This window comes from Leptonychotes weddellii, chromosome 5 (assembly GCF_054177405.1).
Source record: "Leptonychotes weddellii isolate Sample4059 chromosome 5, ASM5417740v2, whole genome shotgun sequence".
NCBI classification, from domain to species: Eukaryota; Metazoa; Chordata; class Mammalia; order Carnivora; family Phocidae; genus Leptonychotes; species Leptonychotes weddellii.
Window position 1 is genome coordinate 152448999 of NC_138373.1, and position 18447 is coordinate 152467445.

The 18447-nt window shown below is 61.6% G+C and overlaps 2 protein-coding genes across 8 annotated transcripts in view; one reads left to right on the forward strand and one right to left on the reverse strand.

The window, feature by feature from the left end:
• Positions 1-5916, forward strand: part of SGSM3 (small G protein signaling modulator 3) — a 50615-nt gene extending 44699 nt beyond the window's left edge. Inside the window, exons 7-22 of one of the 2 annotated variants that reach the window (XM_081819106.1) lie at positions 372-515; positions 726-921; positions 1274-1419; positions 1667-1891; positions 2253-2307; positions 2512-2639; positions 2732-2908; positions 3068-3122; positions 3325-3374; positions 3511-3663; positions 3831-3901; positions 4021-4069; positions 4143-4228; positions 4861-4983; positions 5057-5117; positions 5367-5916. In XM_081819106.1, coding sequence (XP_081675232.1) covers positions 372-515; positions 726-921; positions 1274-1419; positions 1667-1891; positions 2253-2307; positions 2512-2639; positions 2732-2908; positions 3068-3122; positions 3325-3374; positions 3511-3663; positions 3831-3901; positions 4021-4069; positions 4143-4228; positions 4861-4983; positions 5057-5117; positions 5367-5444 — 1797 coding nt within the window. In that variant the 3' untranslated portion in view covers positions 5445-5916. The remainder of the gene's footprint in view (positions 1-371; positions 516-725; positions 922-1273; positions 1420-1666; positions 1892-2252; positions 2308-2511; positions 2640-2731; positions 2909-3067; positions 3123-3324; positions 3375-3510; positions 3664-3830; positions 3902-4020; positions 4070-4142; positions 4229-4860; positions 4984-5056; positions 5118-5366) is intronic. The other variant, XM_006729906.3, reaches the window with a different exon arrangement.
• A 158-nt stretch (positions 5917-6074) lies between these two features.
• Positions 6075-18447, reverse strand: part of MRTFA (myocardin related transcription factor A) — a 196815-nt gene continuing 184442 nt past the window's right edge. For 5 of the 6 annotated variants that reach the window (XM_031024397.2, XM_031024396.2, XM_081819105.1 and 2 more), the window contains 8 exons: positions 17176-17351; positions 16577-16708; positions 14728-14981; positions 14392-14563; positions 12228-13226; positions 11226-11387; positions 10817-10877; positions 6075-7568 (listed from right to left, as the gene is read on the reverse strand). In XM_031024397.2, coding sequence (XP_030880257.2) covers positions 7051-7568; positions 10817-10877; positions 11226-11387; positions 12228-13226; positions 14392-14563; positions 14728-14981; positions 16577-16708; positions 17176-17351 — 2474 coding nt within the window. In that variant the 3' untranslated portion in view covers positions 6075-7050. The remainder of the gene's footprint in view (positions 7569-10816; positions 10878-11225; positions 11388-12227; positions 13227-14391; positions 14564-14727; positions 14982-16576; positions 16709-17175; positions 17352-18447) is intronic. The other variant, XM_081819103.1, reaches the window with a different exon arrangement.

Here is an 18447-nt window from a genome sequence, read left to right on the forward strand (position 1 = left end):
GGGGGGGCACGTTACCTGGAGATTTTAAATACAGATTTCCAGGCCTCATTCCAGAGAGTCTAAATTCTGTAGCTCTGGCTTGAGGCTCAGGGATCTGTAATTTTATTTTTCTAAGTTCCCCTAGTGAATCTGGGGGAATCAGCTACATACTAGCTGAGCTCTAATCCTGAAGGAAGGAGGGTAAACTCTGACCCAGAGCATTAGGAATCCTCATTCCTGGGTGAAAAGCCTGCCTGGGGTTTGTCCCACACAGGGGCCCCCCAGCTTCCCTCCCAGGGGTGCCTCAGGTGTCACCAGCATGGAGGGTGGTGTGGGCCTTGCGGCGTGAGGCTGCGTCTCACGGGGGCTCATTGGGGGTGGGCTGCGGGCAGATTGAGAAGGACCTGCTCCGCACCATGCCCAGCAACGCCTGCTTCGCCAACGTGAGCAGCATCGGGGTGCCCCGCCTGCGCAGGGTTCTCCGCGCCCTGGCCTGGCTCTACCCAGAGATCGGCTACTGCCAGGGCACAGGCATGGTGAGCACAGCCCAGAAGGGGCAGTAGGATGGGTGGCGGGGCTGGGGCGGGAACCCCCCCCCCCGAGGGCTGGGCCTGCCAAATATGTTGGTTCCACCCGAGGAGAGCATGCGGTCTGTGAGGTGACCCCCAGAGGGGGGGTACCTCTTCTAATTCACATGGAGACCTGGGTACAGGCCCCCTGTCCCCCTGTCCCCCTGCCCTGGCCAGGTGGCTGCCTGCCTCCTGCTGTTCCTAGAGGAGGAGGATGCTTTCTGGATGATGTGCGCCATCATTGAGGACCTGCTCCCTGCCTCCTACTTCAGCACCACTCTGCTGGGCGTCCAGACAGACCAGCGGGTCCTGCGCCACCTCATCGTCCAGTACCTGCCCCGCTTGGACAAGCTGCTCCAGGAGCATGACATTGGTGAGGGGGCCAGCACCCACCCTCTTCTTTGGGGTCAGGGGGGTCCTGTGACTCTGGCTCAGATACTGCAGGTCTGAAGCCTCCGGACCCAGCAGGGGACAGGGCAGCTGTGTTGGGAGGAAGGAGCTCACCTGACAGGGGCCAAGCCCTCAGTCAGCAGCACACGCAGTCTTGGGGTGCTCCTGTTCTCTGATGTTCCCTGACGTCCTGTCTCCTCCCTCCTCCTGGAGCAGGCGAGGCCACTTGCTCTTTGGGAGCGACACTCCCCCTTCTCCCCAGGCCCCCGCTTTCAGGCTGCGCCATGCTGGCTGTCCCTGGTTCCAGCCACAAAGGCTCCGGTCTGTATCTGCAGAGCTGTCCCTCATCACGCTGCACTGGTTCCTCACGGCCTTCGCCAGCGTGGTGCATATCAAGCTGCTGCTGCGGCTCTGGGACCTGTTTTTCTACGAGGGCTCCCTGGTGCTGTTCCAGACCACGCTGGGCATGCTGCGGCTCAAGGTCTGCTGGGGCCCCTCCCCTGGGGGGCCTGCCGTGGGGTTCCGCCTTCAGCACCGTGCAGCCTGACCACCGGCCCCTCCTCAGAGGGCCACGGTGGGGTGGGGTCCCCTGGGGCCTGGGACTCCTTGTGCTCAGCGTGATCATCCAGGGAGGCCACACGTGCCCGAGGACGGTGATCACGGTCCACTCGCAGGCCTGGCATTTGGCGGTAATGCCCCCGCCCTACTCCTTGCCTCGCATGGCCCAGGAGGAGGAGCTGATCCAGTCCGAGAACTCGGCCTCCATCTTCAACACGCTGTCAGACATACCTTCGCAGATGGCCGACGCCGAGCTGCTGCTGGGGGAGGCCATGCGGCTGGCGGGCTCCCTCACCGATGTGGCCGTGGAGACGCAGCGCCGCAAGCACCTGGCCTACCTCATTGCCGACCAGGGCCAGCTCCTGGGGACCAGCGCCACCGCCAGCCTCTCGCAGGTGGGCCCGTGAGGGAGGAGTCCCCACCTCGCCCACAGGGTGGGGGGTCCCCGAGGAAGCCCGAGTGAGAGAGGCTGCGGGGAACCCTCCAGCCCTTCCTTGCTCTGCTGCCCGCCCCCCGGCCTGGCCCCCGGCCCAGACCACAGCTGTGCAAGGACCCGCTGCCCCGGCCTTCGGTGCGCCTCCGCTGTGACCTGCCCCGCGTGGGTGTAGGACACACCCGGCTTTGAACCGGCCGCAGAGGCCGTTTCAGATGAGTTGGCATGAGACGCTGGCCCCAGGAGGAGCTCTCTCAGCTTCCTCCAGTGCTGGGGCGCCCGGCACCCCACCTGGCTGCCACTGACCCGCTCCCTGCCTGCAGGTCGTGCGTCGCAGGACCCAGCGGAGGAAGTCTGGCATCACCTCCCTGCTCTTTGGTGAGAACTGCTGTGGCAGCCGGTGCTGGGCTGGGTTCAGTGGCTCCTTCCCTGCCAGGGGGTCCCAGCTCACAGCGCTCCCTGCCCCAGCTGGCGGGGTGGGGATGTAGACCAGGGGGAGTCCGCCCTCAGACCCGGGCGTGGACCCTCAGCTTCCTGGGGACTGGGGGGGCCATGGCTGCCATAGTTCTCTGGGGCTCCCAGGGGAGGACGACCTGGAGGTGCTCAAGGCCAAGAACATCAAGCAGACAGAACTGGTAGCTGACCTCCGGGAAGCCATCCTGCGCGTCGCACGCCATTTCCAGTGCACAGACCCCAAAAACTGTAGTGTGGTGAGTTGTGGGCTCAACTTGGGGGCTCGGGCTCCCCAGCCTCCTTGTGAGGCCCCAAAGCCCTGGCGAGGAGGCATCTCCCCCTTGAGCAGGCCTTTCTGCCTGTTGGGCAGGAGCTGAGCCCGGACTACAGCATGGAGAGCCACCAGCGGGACCATGAGAACTACGTGGCGTGCTCACGCAGCCACCGGCGCCGGGCCAAGGCCCTGCTGGACTTCGAGCGACATGACGACGACGAGCTGGGCTTCCGCAAGAATGACATCATCACGGTGCGTGGGGCGCAGGGAGCAGGCACCCCTGGGCTGTCCCACCCCGTCCCCATTTTGGTCCCACCCGCCCGGCCGAGGGCGCAGCCGCATGGCTGCAGGCACAGGGCCTGGGCAACCAAGGCTTTGCTTCCTCCTCTTCTCCGCCGGCCGACCGTGCAGATCATATCTCAGAAGGACGAGCACTGCTGGGTCGGGGAGCTGAATGGCCTGAGAGGTGAGGCCTCCGTCCGGAGGAGGGGCGGGCTGGGCAGGGAACCCGGGAGCCCTGGCCGCCCTCCCCGGGCCCTCTGGCCCCAGCAGGAGCTGGGCTTTCTCAGCCAGCGAGCCTGCCCTCACACGGCCCTTACGCCCTTCCCGGGCGGGAGGTGTGCGGACGCCGGCCGCCCGCTCCTCACAGGGCCCTGCTTCTCCCACAGGCTGGTTTCCAGCCAAGTTTGTGGAAGTCCTGGATGAACGGAGTAAAGAGGTAAGAGGGGACACAAGGCACGGCTGCCCCTGGGAGCTGCTGCCGCCTGACCTCGGCACCTGCTGGCTCGTGGCAGTGGCTGTGGGGACGGGGAGGGCGTGGCTGGCGCCTCTCAGACTCTGTCCCCCACCATCAGTACTCCATCGCGGGGGACGACACTGTGACAGAGGGGGTCACGGACCTCGTTCGAGGGACCCTCTGCCCAGCTCTCAAGGCCCTGTTTGAACATGGGCTGAAGAAGCCCTCCCTGCTTGGGGGCGCCTGCCACCCATGGTTGTTTATCGAGGAGGTAAGTCAGTGGCTGGACCCACATCCCCCACCATCCTTTTCCTTGAGCTTCTGGGCCCTGTAGAGCTGACACAGGAGCTCACGGGGTGGCAGTATGTGCGCAGTTGGCCCCTGTGGCTTTGACCCGGTCCCTTCCCTGTTGTCCCTTACACTCACCTTGACCCCCAGGCAGCGGGCCGGGAGGTAGAGCGAGACTTTGACTCGGTGTATTCACGCCTGGTGCTGTGTAAGACGTACAGGTAACAGGCTCCAGCGGCGCGCCCCGCGTCCCCCTGGCTGTCCCCGTGGGGGGAGGGGGAGGGCACAGCCTGAGCCGCGCTTCCTGGGGCAGCACTGGCAGCTTTGATCCGTCCCTCAGGTTGGACGAGGATGGCAAAGTCCTGACCCCGGAGGAGCTGCTCTACCGGGTAAGCGGGGTGGTGGGTGGGGCAGGCGTCCTGGGTTGGCAGCTGGAGCCCCCTGACAACTGGGCCCTCCCAGGCTGTGCAGTCTGTGAACGTGACCCACGACGCCGCACATGCACAAATGGACGTCAAGCTCCGGTCCCTCATCTGCGTGGGGCTCAAGTGAGTGTATCTGCCCACCGTGGGCCAGCGACAGTCCAGTCAGATGGCTGGTAGCCTGGGCGGTGGCCCTGTGGGGCAGCGGGGTGCCCGTGAGCTGGGCCTTCTGGGCCCGGGGCCTGGACAGACAGGGCAGCAGGGGGACTCCCAAAAGCCGTCCTCCAGTACAAGCCCGGCCATCGTTCTATGGGCTGGGGAAGGCACTCGCGGGTTTTGCGAGGCAGAGATTTTAGCAAGGTGCCCGGTGAGGGGGGTCACCAGGAGTGAGGCCACCACAACCAACTAGCGAGGGGGCACCGGCTTGAAGGGAGCTTGGGCATCTGTGAGGCCCAGACCCGGGCCAGCGTGAGTCTGCTTTCTGCATTTGCCACCCAGCGGAGGGGACAGCCTCCAGGAGACCAGCTCCTAACATGGCCGTGGGCTTCCCTCCTGGACTGACCAGCAGGGCTAAGGCCCCTGGGTGCAGCAGGTGGTGGCCGAGTCTCAGACACAGAGAGGAAAGAACTGGGGCTGTGGGGACAGTGGGCCCGAGTGCCTCCCAGTGGGGAGGAGCCAGAGCTAGGCCGCTGTGCAGACACCGGCTCCCCGCCAAGGTGTGGGGGGAGAGGCGCCCACTCCTCCCCGCCTGTCCCCAGCGAGCAGGTCCTGCACCTGTGGCTCGAGGTGCTCTGCTCCAGCCTGCCTACTGTGGAGAAGTGGTACCAGCCCTGGTCCTTCCTGCGCAGCCCTGGCTGGGTCCAGATCAAGTGCGAGCTCCGGTGAGTCCCCTGCCCAGGGGCCCGGGGTGGGGTCGGCGCGGGCAGAGCTGACCGCTCCCTTCCTCACCTCCAGCGTCCTCTGCTGCTTCGCCTTCAGCCTCTCCCAGGACTGGGAACTTCCTGTGAAGAGAGAGGTGCGTGGTTGGGCTTGGCTCTCGGCCCTGCGGCCCGCCTTCCCGCCTTCCCGCCGTGGGGACGGCCTGGGGTGGGGCAGGCCACCCCAGACACCTCGTGGGCGGCTCGGGCAGGGCCTGTGGGGACCCCGAGTGCCGGCATCACGCGGTCCATGAGCCGCTCTGGCCCCTGCCCCCTCGGGCTTCCTTGCTGTGTGATCCTGTATCCCCCGCTGTGCCGCCCGTGACAGAGGCTATCCCCATGTGCAGGAGAAGAAGCCACTGAAGGAGGGTGTTCAGGACATGCTCGTGAAGCACCACCTCTTCAGCTGGGACATAGACGGGTGATGCTCTTCCTCCAGCGGCCCGTCAAGCCAGGCCTCCCCCCAACCTGCTGGCTACCGAGCAGCCCCTTCCTCAAGCAAGAAGAGAACAGCACAGTCCTGGCCAGGCTTGGGTCTGCTTGGGGATGGGGTCTGAGGTGGCCCGGGCCCATTCCAAGCTGCTGGGGGGGGGGGGGGTCAAGGGAAAGCGACACTGGAGCTCTGGCCAGGCGGCACGGTGAACGGGGACACCACCTGGGACACCCAGGATGTCACTAGAGGACAGTGGGCGGCAGGAGCAGAAGGTGGGGCTGAGCCGGCTTCTCCCAGTGCCTAGGGGAGTGCCCGGCCCGGGCCCCAGTTTCAGAGTTTGTACCAGCCAAAACCTCGTGAGGAGGTGGGGCGCCATCTCTGTTCTGTCCGTTTGTGCTCAGGAAGGGGAGGGGGTGGCCACAGGCTCTTTGGCTTGTCAATAAATTGCGTCCTTGGGAAACCACCTCCCGTCTTCTGTCCAGCCAGGGCCATAGAGCTGTATGTCCAAGGTTCTGTCCTTTCTGGAATGGTCTAGAAAGCCTAGGACCCAGCCCTACCACCCACCTCCTCCATGGACTGAACAAAAATGGACCAAAATCAGTGTTTTTGTTTTTATTTTAAAAAGAAGTCCACACAGCTTCCCAACCTCTGTCCCAGCACTGGTTTGGTGACTCCATCCCTAATCCCGTTAACAACAGTGACAGGCCAGAAGGGAGGCTGGGCCCCAGGGCAAGAGGTGGCCGCAGCTTGAGGGCTGACACCCCCTCCTGTCCCAGGGCCACCGTGGCTGCAGTGAGGCAGCGGGACGGAATGTGGGGGGGGGGGTGGCCGGGAAGCACCTCTGCCCTCGTGGCACTAGTCGGAGCAGGGCACAGGCTGTGGCAGGGTGTCTACATGTCAAACACGCGTGATGGGGCCGAGGTGAGCTGCACCCAACCCCAGGAGCGGTGGTCTCCAGGCCCTTCTACATTGTGCACAGAATGGGAGGGAGCGCAAATCCACCTCCCAGCCCCCCAAAATAGATGTATACGTATGTATGGCGATATAGATATAGAGATATATACACCTGTACAGAAACCGTTTGCCACCAGCCACTAAAGGGTTACACAACACCAAGACACTAAAATGGCAAGGGGCTCCTCTCCCAGGAAGCCTGGGACCCTGGGGTTGGCATCACGGGAACAGGGAGGTAGAGGCCCAGCTAGTTTCTTCCCTCGCGGGGGGAGGGGGGGCGGGCACGGCGAAGGGGAGAGAAGGAAGGAGATCCGCCCTGGGCCTCGCCTGCCTGAGCAAACTGCAGCCAGACTGCACCTCCGACCTCACAAAAGGAGGTCAATAGAATGGCCCTGGCCTGTCCAGGCCTCCTGAACTCTAGGCTGAGACCAAAGCTGCTCCTGGGCGACTTCTCTCCTTGGTGAGCCTGAGCCAGGTGGCAGCATGGCCTGCTCCAGCCTCCCAGGGAGGGGCAAGCAGGGCCTGTGATTGTCAGGACTCATGACCACATGGAGGTGGGATCAGGCCGAGTGCGCGGAGCTCCCAGGAGTTACCAAGGCTCCCCGGCTTCCAGCCCCTCCTGTCCCATCCCTGCAGCCTGAGAGCTACAAGCAGGAATCCCAGTGGAGTTGCAAGTCGTGACCGTCGAGGAAGTCCGTGGAGAAGAGGCTGGGCGCAGTGGTGCTGAGCGGGGCCAGGCTGAGCACGGGGCCGCCCGATGACAGCTCCAGCCAGTCCATGCTGTCCAGGTGGCCATCAGCCAGGTCCAGGCCTACACCGCTGGGCTCAGGGGCAAAGTGCAATTCCGAGGTGTCCATGGGTGAGGGGGGGTGGTCCAGGATGGCAGAGCTGCTCAGCATCTGGCTGTGGAGGTCGTCGATGAGGGAGAGGGGTTCTGGCCCCTCATGCCCGCCCGTCAGCAGGGGCAGTCCCGTGCTGCTCTCCAGGAAGTCCTCTAGGCGCCCAGGGAGGACAGGAGAGCCCGAGGGAGGTGGCGGCACCTGGGGGAGCTCAGCAGAGGGCGGGGACGGCGTGGCCAGGGGTGACCCGCAAGTTGCCATCGAGGGGGGCTTCTCTTTCTCTGGTAAGGAAGGTGGTGGCTCCTTGAAATCTGCTGAAATTTCTGGCAAACAACAAAGTGAATGGATGTCAGGAACCAGGCCTGAAAAGGACCTGAGGCTGGCCCTACTTTACACCACATACAAAAAGTTAACTCCAAATAGGTCAAAGACCTAAATTTGGGAGCTGAAACCACAGAACTCTTAGGGAAAAATGGGGAAATCTTCACTGGATTCGGTAATGATTTCTTGGTTGCACCAAAAACAATAAAAATACATTAACTAGATCGTATAAAAAATTTTAAATTTGTGCACCAAAGGACACCATCAAGAGCAAAGACAACCCAGAGTGGGAGGAAATGTCCGCACACCTTGGATCTGATGGTTCACATCCAGACTAAAGAGCTCCAACTTAATAACAAAACCCCACAGGGAAAAAGGGCAAAGGACTCCACCATTTCTCCAATGAAAGATCTGCAAATGACCCGTAAGGACAAGAGAAGATGCTCAACCTCATTAGTCTTTAGGGAAATGCAAATCAAACCCACAAAGGAACACCACCTCACACCCAGTAGGATGGCTAGTAGTAAGTGTTGGTGAGGATGTAGAGAGATGGGAGCCTTTGTGCACGGCTGGTGGGAACAAACATGGTGCAGCCGCTGTGGAAGACGTGCAGGGGTCCCAGCAGATGCAAGTACGCCAGCGCTCACAGCACCATACGTACAACAGCCTAAGTCCGCTCAAGTGTCCCTCGCGGGTGAGCAGATCGGCACAAGGTATTCTGTCCCTACAGTGGGATCTCACGCGGCCATTAAAAGGCAGGAAACTGATGACCGGCTACAACACGGATGAACCTTGAGAGCACTGTGCTGTGTGAAGTAAGCCAGAAACCAAAGGACAGGTACTAGAAGATTCCACTGGTATGAGGTCCCTAGAGCAGGCAAAGTCAGAGCAGAGAGTAGAACAGAGGTTCCCCGGGGGTTGGGGGAGGGAGTTCCTGCCTACCAGGATCCAAGTGTCAGTCCAGGATGACGAAAACATTCTACAGACGGATGGTGCTGATGGCTGCACGACACTGAATGTATTTAATGCTACTGAATTTATACATTTTAAAATTACCAGAATGGCAAATTTTGTGTGTATTTCACCACAATAAAAAAATATATATATGCAGAAACCAACCAGGCTTGCTCCCTGGCACTCCCGCTCTCCTCCCGTCCCAGCCTGACACGCCTGCCCATCTCACCAAGCTCGGTCTCCCCAGATGCCCACCCCCATTCAAATGCCTTCCCGGGGCATCTGTGCCACCTCTCTGGCCAGTTCTGTGTTCCTCGGGGGGCAGACGGACAGCACCCCCCCGCTCCCTTTCTCTGCCATGTCTTCACTGCTAGCGCTCAAGGCCTGGCCTGCTCCCTCTCTGCTTCTGGCATCATCTCTTTTTCCAGGAAGCCTAAGCCCTCCCAGTTTGGGTTCCTGTCTGGACACCAGGAACTCCCCAAATCTGCGCCCAGGCCCCTCTCCTGGGCTCCAGACCAGCCTCTCCGACGGCCTGCGAGCACCGCCCAGCCCAGTAGCCTCAGTGCCCCCCGTGCTTCTTAGAAATGTGCCTCAGACGCCAGACTCCAGAATCCACAGAGCCTCGCTAAGGTCAGAATCTGACCTTGAGGGTAACATCAGCTCTTAACACTCTGCGGGGTTTCTTTTTGAGATAAAATCCACCGTTTTATTTACTTAAAATTTTTTTTAAAAAAAATGATCCCTACACCCTACACGGGGTTCGAACTCACAAACCCAAGGTCAAGAGTCACATGTTCCATGGACCGAACCAGCCAGGTGCCCATAAATGTCACCATTTTAAAGTGTACGATTCCCCGGCTGAGCGCTCACTTCACCTGTACCATCTTGCTAACCCTCCCCCTACTGCCACCAGTAAAGCGCTCAGAGAACTTCCACACACCCTGCCTTCTTGGCTGCTGCCATCAGGGAACTCCCCCAGCTCCTACCTGACGCTGAGCCCCCCTCACCTGCCCTGCGCCCCCCACACTCAGGGACCTCCGCCACCAGCATGCAAACAGGCTGGCTCCTTGCTCACTTTGCAGGAAACCCTCTGCAGAGAGCTATCCGGACTTGCTGGCTCCTACACCCCCCAGGCCCTTGCCCATGGTCCCACTGCAGCACCCTGGCTGAGGTCACCAGCGGCCAACCACAATGCTAACCCCGTGACCAGATCTTGGTCACTGTCTCCCCTGGCCGCCCAGTGACAGCCCTGGACTTTAGGACTTCATGGTCTTGAGGACACCCTCCCACTCTGCCCACTGCTGAGCATGATCTGCTCGTGCCCCTGGACTATGCCTCATCCTCCTCCCTGCTCACCCAATCTCATGGCTCCAAATGTCCATCTAGATGCCAGCAATCCCCTGTCTGCCTTCAGGTGACGCCCCTGCTTGGCTGTCTCAGGACATACCAGCCTGAGGCTGCACGGACGCATCCCCAGTGCACCCCCTCGGGCTCCCCCTGGCAGTCTTGCAGCTGCATCTGGGTCACTCAGGCCGAACCCTTGGTAACATCCATGGCTGTCATCATACTGTCTTGCCACACACATGCCTAATCCATAAGGAAATCGGCTGGCTCTCTAAAATACACCAAGACTCGGGTCCTTCTCCACCTCCCTGCTACAGGCTGGCCCGGGCCCCCTGGACTCCCACAGCGGCCTCCTAGCTCCTGCTCTTCCAGCTAGAACAACCCTCCATTCAACTTCGCCCAGAGTCCGAGCCCTTCCGCCATGCGCCCATGAGGCCTCGCGATCTGCCCCGACCTGCGACTCCTCTCCCTCCTGTGCCCACACTGCCCCTCGAGCACACCTGGCCCCACAGGTGCCCCCCAGGGAGCCCAACAAGGTCAACTCAAATGCCCCCACACACCTGAGACCCTCCCGAGCTTTCCGTAGTATCTGCTCCTCCCACGATACAATCTGTCTACTATTCATTCATCTCACACTAGACTGTGCAAAGGTGAACATCTCTGTTTCGTTCATCACTGCACCCCAGGCCGCGGCGACAGTGCCCACCACGCAGTGGGTGCTGGGTAAAGCAATCAATGCTTGAGGGCTGCACCCCTGACCGGTGTCCTTGTCCAAGCCCTGGAGACGGTATACGTCTCAGCTGTTGCTACATCCAAACTACAAGGCCCGTCAGCCCCTTAAGTGTTCCATAACGGAACAAAAATCAGTAAATCAAGCACCCCAGGGCTGAACACAACCTATGGGGCAAGGAGGAGGTTGGTGGGGGAGTCAGCTCAGGAGTCTGGGCTTTACCTCCACTCTGAATAAGAATGTCAAACAGGTCATCCATCTGCTGGCTGGAGGAACCATTCTCCTGTAGGACAAATAGGGGAAAAAAAAAAAAATGAAAATCTAGAGCAGGAGGAGGCCTCCAGCCTAGCTCAGGGCAGAACCCCTTCCTTCCACCCTTGAGTTGGCAGCCAGATCTGCAGAGCCCACCGGCCTGGGCTCAGGCTCCCAGAGCTCACTCCTCTGTCAGGCCAGGCTCTGGCCAGTCTGCCCATAATGCCCCCTCCATCCACACCCCGCCCCCCGCCGGCCACCTCCCCGGCCCTGCAAGGCCTCCTCTGCCCCTATCTTCTAGTTGGCTTGGTTGGGGGGACTGTGGGAGTCCAGCCCAGCAGCCCAGGCAGACGCCCACCCTGGCCGGGCCCCGGTCTACCTTCTTCACCTGCTGTCTGGGCTGCTGGCTCACGGCTTCCTCATAGCCAGGCGGCTCCTTCTTCAGCAGAGAAGTAGGGGTCCCAAAGAGGGGCTGTGATGGGTGCTCTAGGTCCATCTGGGCTGGTGGGCCAGGGGCTGGAGAACCAGGCTGGGACAAGGGCTGGACAGAATGGTAAGAGAACCGGTGGCTGGGATCCTGAGGGAAGCAGGCCTGGGGCCCAGCACATTCCAGGAAGGCAAGGCAGGAGGAACCTACCTTCTGGGACACAGGACAACCTGCTGCTGCATTGGCTTTTAGGAAGCTTGCACGGAAGCCATTGGGGAAGAAGGAATAGGGGACTGGGGAGGCCCTGCCTGACCTCTGACCCTGCAGAGGGTGGGGCTCTGGGCGATTCCCCTGTCTCCTCCCTTTCTGCCGGAGGCTGCTCAGGGGCCCTGGTCTCCCATCCTGAGGGGCCCGGTTCCTGTCACTGCCCACCGTCCCCTCCTCCAGCCCCAAGCTCTGCAGGGCTGAGAGGCCACACAAAGCCTAACGCAGCCTCACCTGTGGACCAGGCTGGCTGGAGGGTCTGGGCTGAGAGGGTAGCACCAGCAGGGAGCCAGCTGCCCATGACGGCTTGGGGGTGGGGGGCACGGCTGGCCTCTCCCAGGTAGGGGGCTTCCCCGACCCTCACCGGGGCCTGTCCCACCCCCATGGAGCAGAGGCAGGCCTGGGTGCGGGCTGCTCAGGGGGGCCCTCCGCCCGGGTACAGAGATGGGTGGTCCCTGACGGCTCCACCCTCAGGGCTGTGGGGTCTTCGGCAGCTCCCTTCATCTTCCCAAGTCCTAGTACCTCCCCTCGGTGACACAGGGATGGCCATCCCTCGTTTCAGAGGACTGAGTGGAAGTTTAAAGGAAGCGAGCACAATCTGCCCAGCCGTGGGGTGCCTGGTAAACGGACTGTTACCCTTAGTCTCCTCACGCTCTCCCGCGGCCCCAGCCCCTCCCCACACCCAGGTACCTGCTCGGGGCTCCTGCTGGCCAGGCTGGGGCTGTCTGCATTCTTATTGGTCACGGTGAGGACAAGGTGGGTCCCTGTGGAGTCAGTGATGAGGGTGGGAGGCATGACCCCCTTGATGAGGCTGGGGCCCTGGGGGCCCAGAAGCAGCTGGGGAGCGGGGGCTGGCTCAGGCTCCGGCAGCGCGGCTTCCTGCTTCACTACCACGGCCGGGGGCACCAGGGGACGAGTGTCTGCATGGTGGGCAGTGGGGGCCGCCAGGCTGGGGCTGAAGGGGTGAGCAGGACCCGGGGGCTGCCGGCTCAGCTGGCAGCTGGAGAAGCTGTTTTCCTGCTTGACTGGGGTGCCGAGGGGGGCCGGGGCCGGCTGCTGGGCCCGCTTCTCTTGCTCCAGCTGCAACCTCAGCCACTCCACGAGCTGCTGTTTCTGGCGCAGCATGCGGGTCAGCTCTTCAATTTGCTTGTCCTTTTCCTGCAGCATCTGGTCCTTGTCACGCCCCTCAAGCTCGGCCCGTACCCCAGGGCTCAGGCAGCAGGACCCGGCCCGGGGGCCCTCCTCCTTCACAAGGATCTGTAATGGCGAGGCCTGCAGGGTGAGCTGGGTCAGTGGCGATGTCACCATCTCGCCAAAGGTGTCCCCGGGTGTGGAGTTCTCATCGCCTGTGCTGAGCAGTGAACGCTCTGAGGGGGTGGGAGACACAGGGGGTGTGGAGCCCGTGCTGCCAAATTTCACCACTCCGTTACTGGTCACCGTGGCCACCACCACCTCAGCTGGGGCCAGGCCTGCTGCCACCAGGGCAGGCCCCGTGCTTAGTCGGGCAGCCGGGAAGGCGACCACTACCTCCCCAGCCTTGGGCAGGATGGAGGGGGCAGCAGGGCCCTTGGGGGCTCCTGGGGCAGGGCTGACTTGTTCTTGGTATGCACGCAGACGCTCGATCAGGTCTGTCTTGGTGCCTGAGACGGGCAGTGACCGCAGCTTTAGCTCCTGCTTCAGCTCTGCCACCTGCAAGGGGGCCGAGAGTCAGGGGTGGGGCAGGGCGACAGAGAGAACTGGGTCTAGGTAAGAGGGCAGTCGGGGAGGTGGGAAGGATGAGATCTTTGTTCATTAGGCTTCAACCATCTGGGTCCCACTGGTCCTTCAGATCCACGAGCCCCTGACCTTCCCACAGCCCTGGAGGGTGGGACGTGTGTGCCGTGAGCCCGGCCTCCTCTCTTTCCCCATCCTCACCACACAGGAGGCCTGGTTAAAATACTCTTTCCCCTCCCGTCTGGGCATGAGATGCTCTCAGGTGTCCCCAGCCCCAGCATGGGCCCTGGTGCTCAATGACTTAAATACTTAATTGAATCAACTGGACTGATTTTACAGATGAGAAAATTGAGCTCACAAAAGTAAAGTAACTTCAAGATCACCACTAGTGAGCAGCAGAGCTAGACGTTAAAGCCAGGTCTGATGGACTCTCATGTCTGTACCCAGCTACCCGCACAAGGGCTGCGTCTTGCTGGGGTCGGATCCTGACTCAGGAGGGGCCGGTCTGCTCCTGAGCACAAACTCTCCAGGGAGAATTTGATCTGTTTCATCTTCTGATTGGGGCAGAAGAAACAGACCAGGCCCCGGACATGACCCACCTTCCAAGACCCCAGGACATGAGCAGGGTCTGTGCCCCAAGCATGGGCCACTCTTTTCCCAAGCAGATGCAGCAAATTCAGTGGCAGCATTAGCAGACAAAGTGGAAAAGGTTGGGGAGTTGAAGTGGACAGCCCCAAGTTTGAATCCTGACTCTACCACCAGCCAGCTCTGAGACCTCAGGCAAGCCTCTCTGCCCTCAAAACCTCCGCCTGCTCGTCCTTAAGCCTCATGCTGCACAGCAAGGGCCAAGGAAGAGAAATTGCATAAAGGGCTGGGTAGGCCCCGAGGCCCCAGGCAGACGCTGGCTGCTGTAGTTAATGGTAATGACTAGGATGACAAGGCAGATGCCATGGATGACCAGGGCCACGCACACCTTGCAGCAGGTTCCAGGGGCCTCTGCTGGAGGAGACCAGAGTCTGGAGCTCGGCTCTGCCTTCCAAGGCCGTGGGGCTCGCGCTCTCCCTACAGATGAACATGAGGCCAGCCCCCCGCGGGAGGTGGGGCCGGCAGTGGCTCCAGTGGGAAGGGGGCGCCCACCTACCTTCATGTCATCCAGGTTGGCAGGCAGGGCTCCCGGCTTGCCAGTCAGCGGGGTGCTGTTCTGACGCGCCAGCCCACTGGGCCCGGGAGCGCCCGAGCTGGAGCCACTGCTGGTCGTGGAGAGGCTGCGTGTCGGGGGGGCCGCACCGCTCCCCGGGGCCTCGCCTGCGGGCCTGAGGAGAAGAAACGGTAGACATGAGCACCTGGCCAGCATCATCCTCGGGGCAGAGATGGGCATGGGGCAGGAGGACTCAGACCAAAGGGTCCTTAAAGATCTGGGGTTCACCCAGCCAGGCCTGGCATCGGCCGGGCAGGGCGGGCGGCGGCGGGCTCCTACTTCGGCGGGGCAGGCAGGATGGTCTGGTAGTTATAGTGCTGCTGCTGCTGCTGGTTGAGGATCTGGAGCTGGAGGAAGAGCTGCTGCTGCTGCAGGATCTTGGCGTAGGAGGAGTCCATGGGAGGCGCCCCCTTGTCCTGCTTTTGGTCCGGGGGGATGTACTGGTGATACTTGAGCTTCTTCACCTTTGGCTTCAGCTCCTTGGCTTTCTTGCTGCGCTGTGACTTCTCACTGGCAGACTTGGGTTGGCTTTGCTGAGGGCACAGCAGATGGGGGGCGCCATCAGGGGGCAGTGTTGGGCTTCTCAGAAGGGCCCCCCCCACCCCGCCCAGTTCCACGCTCCTCCCACCAGCAGTGGCCTCGTCAGCGCCCACAAGCGCGCCTGGGAGGGAGGGCACGGCTGGCCGGGGGCGGGGGGGCAGGCTGTGCACAGCCCCGCTTACTCAAGAGAGCCTCTAGCCTGGAGAGAGAGATCAGGGAATGCAGACGTGACCATGACCTGGAGCAAAGCGTGAACACGACAGCTGGCTGACGGAGCGCCTGCCCTCCACACAGGCCTGTGGTCAGTGCGCGCGGGGCTTGGGGAGCCAGCCTGCAAAGGCTGAGGCATTACCCGGAAAAGAGGAAGGGTACACGGATATATTTAAACTATCCTTCAGATGTGTAGTGGTCAAAGAAAGGCAGCAGTTGTGTGATGAGGAGCAGATCTGAGGAAGGATTTTGGGGGGAAACACTGACATCTGTGGCCAACCAGGAACACACCACAGAGGCCAAGAGAGGTGCCCCGACGAAGGAAGGCCTGGGCACTGGGACCCCAGGAGGAGTGGCTCACCACCTCCTCTGGGACAGGGAAGCCACAAAACTTGAACTTTCCTGCCAGCAGCAGGGCCTCATGGCCCCGCAGAGATTGTGCCAACAGGGAAGGCCTGGGCGCGGAGGCGGGGGCGCCACTCAGGAGGGCACCAGGGAGCGCCCCCCATGCACACAGGTAGCAGCCAGAGGCACAGCGAGGGCTTGGCTCCGGCAAGGGAGGGAGAACCGGGATGGCTGGGGAGGGCGGGGGCAGGAGGGAGACGATTAGACAAAAGGATGAGTGAGACCGAGAAGCGGGTGGGTCAGGAAGGAAGGGAAGCCTCCCAGCAGGAGCAGGGCCACAGGTGTGGAGGCGCCAGTGGGCAGTCGGTTGGGGGCTAAGTCCCTGAGACCCTGGAGGCAGGAGGCTCTGGGGGGTTGGGAGGGGGCGCCGGGCACTGGCTCTTGGTGCTGCTACACGTAATTCACCTCAGCGCCCAAAACAGTGTCCCCCACACAAAGATGGGCATCTCAGGGGCTGGTGGTAAGCCCTGCCCCTCAGACATGTTAGATCAGGCCTTAGAGGAGAATAAAAAATGCCCAGGGGCACCTGCTGCCTCAGTCTTGATCTTGGAGTTCAAAGTTCAAGTTCCATGTTGGGTGTACAGATTACTCAAAATAAACCCTTAAAAAAAAGAAAATGCCCAAAACGGCCCATGTGTGACCTCGAGTCCATCCTTTCACTTCTTAGTTTTTTCACTCACAGAATAGACTATGACTGCCTCACGGGGTTGTGCTGAGCGTGTTTTCATGGGGGAGGGTGGAATAAGAGCCAGGAAGAGCCCGTCCAGACCCCGGCCCACTGCACTCAGCAAGCGGCGCTTGTGGGTGTGACAGCCAGCGCCCACGGAGAGAGGAGGAACTCTGTTGGCCCCTGACCAGGGGGAAGAGATATGCACCCCACTCCCTGCAGCTGTCCCCCCACTGGGACGAAATCACAGCAGGGCTCGGAGGGGCCCGGGAAGGGGAGGGAGGGCAGGTGGCTGGGGACCTGTACCTTAATGAGCGTCGGAGTGGGCTTGGCCACTGGGGCTGTGGTTCCGTTGGTGAGGCTGGGAGGCAGAGGAGGCTGCTCGGCCAGGAAAAGTGTTTCTCCGGAATCCGGGCCCAATGGGAGTTGAGACACAACCTGAGAAAGGCGGGGGGCACGGCCATATCAGGCAGTGGTGCATCTCAGCCCTTCCCTGCCCAGAGGGGGCTGCAGGCATCTCCTCCAGCAGCAGCACTGCGTGCGAGGAACAGCCCCCGGGAGGCAGGGCGGAGGGAACTGGAACACGGAGCCACAGAGAGCAGGCGAACAGGTCACTAACTGAATGAGGGGGAAGCAGGCAGGTCTGCGTGGACGCAGGGGCTGGCCAGGGGGCCTCAGGGATCCCACTGGGAGGCAGCCCCAGCTCGGCAGCAGGCTGGCCAAGGCAGCTGAAATGGGGCCCACTGCCGACATCTCTGGGGCTCAAGCAGCCGGCTCGGGACCTCGCAGAGCAACACCCTCGGCTTCCCAGTCCCCCCTGGCCCAGGTGAGACCTCACTCTGGACAGTTCCAGCAAGTGTGGGGCCCTTGGGGAGTGGGGAAAGCATCCGGAGGGACAAGCTCACCTGAGTGGGGGATACAGAGGTGGCACTAGGCAGTGGCTCGCTGACTCGGGCTTCCAAGGGTGACGGCACCGAGCCCTGGGATTCATGGCTGGCAGGCTGCTCAGGGGATAAGGCGTCACTGCTGTCCTCATCAAAGGAAGAGCTGTCCGCTACTTTCGGGTAGTTCACCTGGCCCACTGAAAGTCAAAGCCGGCGTAAGACTCCACCTCCAGCCCCCACAAATGGAGAGAGGTGCCTGCGCCCCGACCTCCAGCCCAGCGAGGCAGACAGGAGAAAGCCCAGCAGCTGACCTGCCTTCTGGGTCCAAAAGAGCTCCAGGAAAGCTCATCATCACGACCCGGACACAAAGGCAGAAGAGTGCTAGCTACTCCCCTGTTAAAGCACTCCCTTGCCTTTGACTCTACACTGTGTCCAGCTCAGAGTCAAGTTCCACGCTCCCTCCCTGCAGCCTGTAGCCTCCTCTGTCTCATCTAGATGTTTCCCTGCTATTAAAAGCACTTCATGTCCATCCTCTGGTGGCACAAAACTCTCTCCTCTTCCCACAGAGGCTTGTGGCCCCTGCAATGAAGGCTCAAAGAGACAAACAGCCTGAGAACACGGCTCCTCACTGGGCTGTCTCGACCCCCTGGAAGGCAGGGACAGGCTAAGGGCTTCTGGAAAAGGTGCACCTACTCAGAGTGGACGTATGGTGACCTCCTTTTAGTGGCCTGCGACTCCCAGAGACCCAAGAGCTGGCAGCAGCAGCCACCAGGAGAAAATCCACCCAGCTGGCTCAAAGTGCCCTGCCCGGCCGCATGGCCAGGGTCTTGGCTGCGGCCAGGCTGGGAGGGAGGAGTGGGAGCACCAGGGCCCTAGTGTGGAAATCCCAGGACACAAAAGGAAGGAAAGACACATAGGGTATTTCAAAAAATTCATGTCCCAACCACCCGCTCGGCACTGCTGGGGGAAGAGGTTCTGCCGGGGTCTGCTGTTCACACGGGAGGAACGGAGGCGGGGGTCACAGCAGAGGTGAGCTGTGGGGCGCGCCTGGGGAAATCTGCGGTGGTGAGAATACCGCCGATAGGGAACAAGAACAAACCAGGAACTCTCCCAGCAGACTCTTCCTCTCCAGGGCCACGAGCTGAGGCTCTCTCCTCCCCTGGGACCAGGGAAGGACACAGCTGAGCTCGAACATCCGTGAGCGAACAGTGGTGTGGGAGCCAGTGATGCTCACTGCTGGGCCGGCTCCTACGCCCCCCACCTCTGTCCTGGCAGGGGCCGTGCACACGGTGC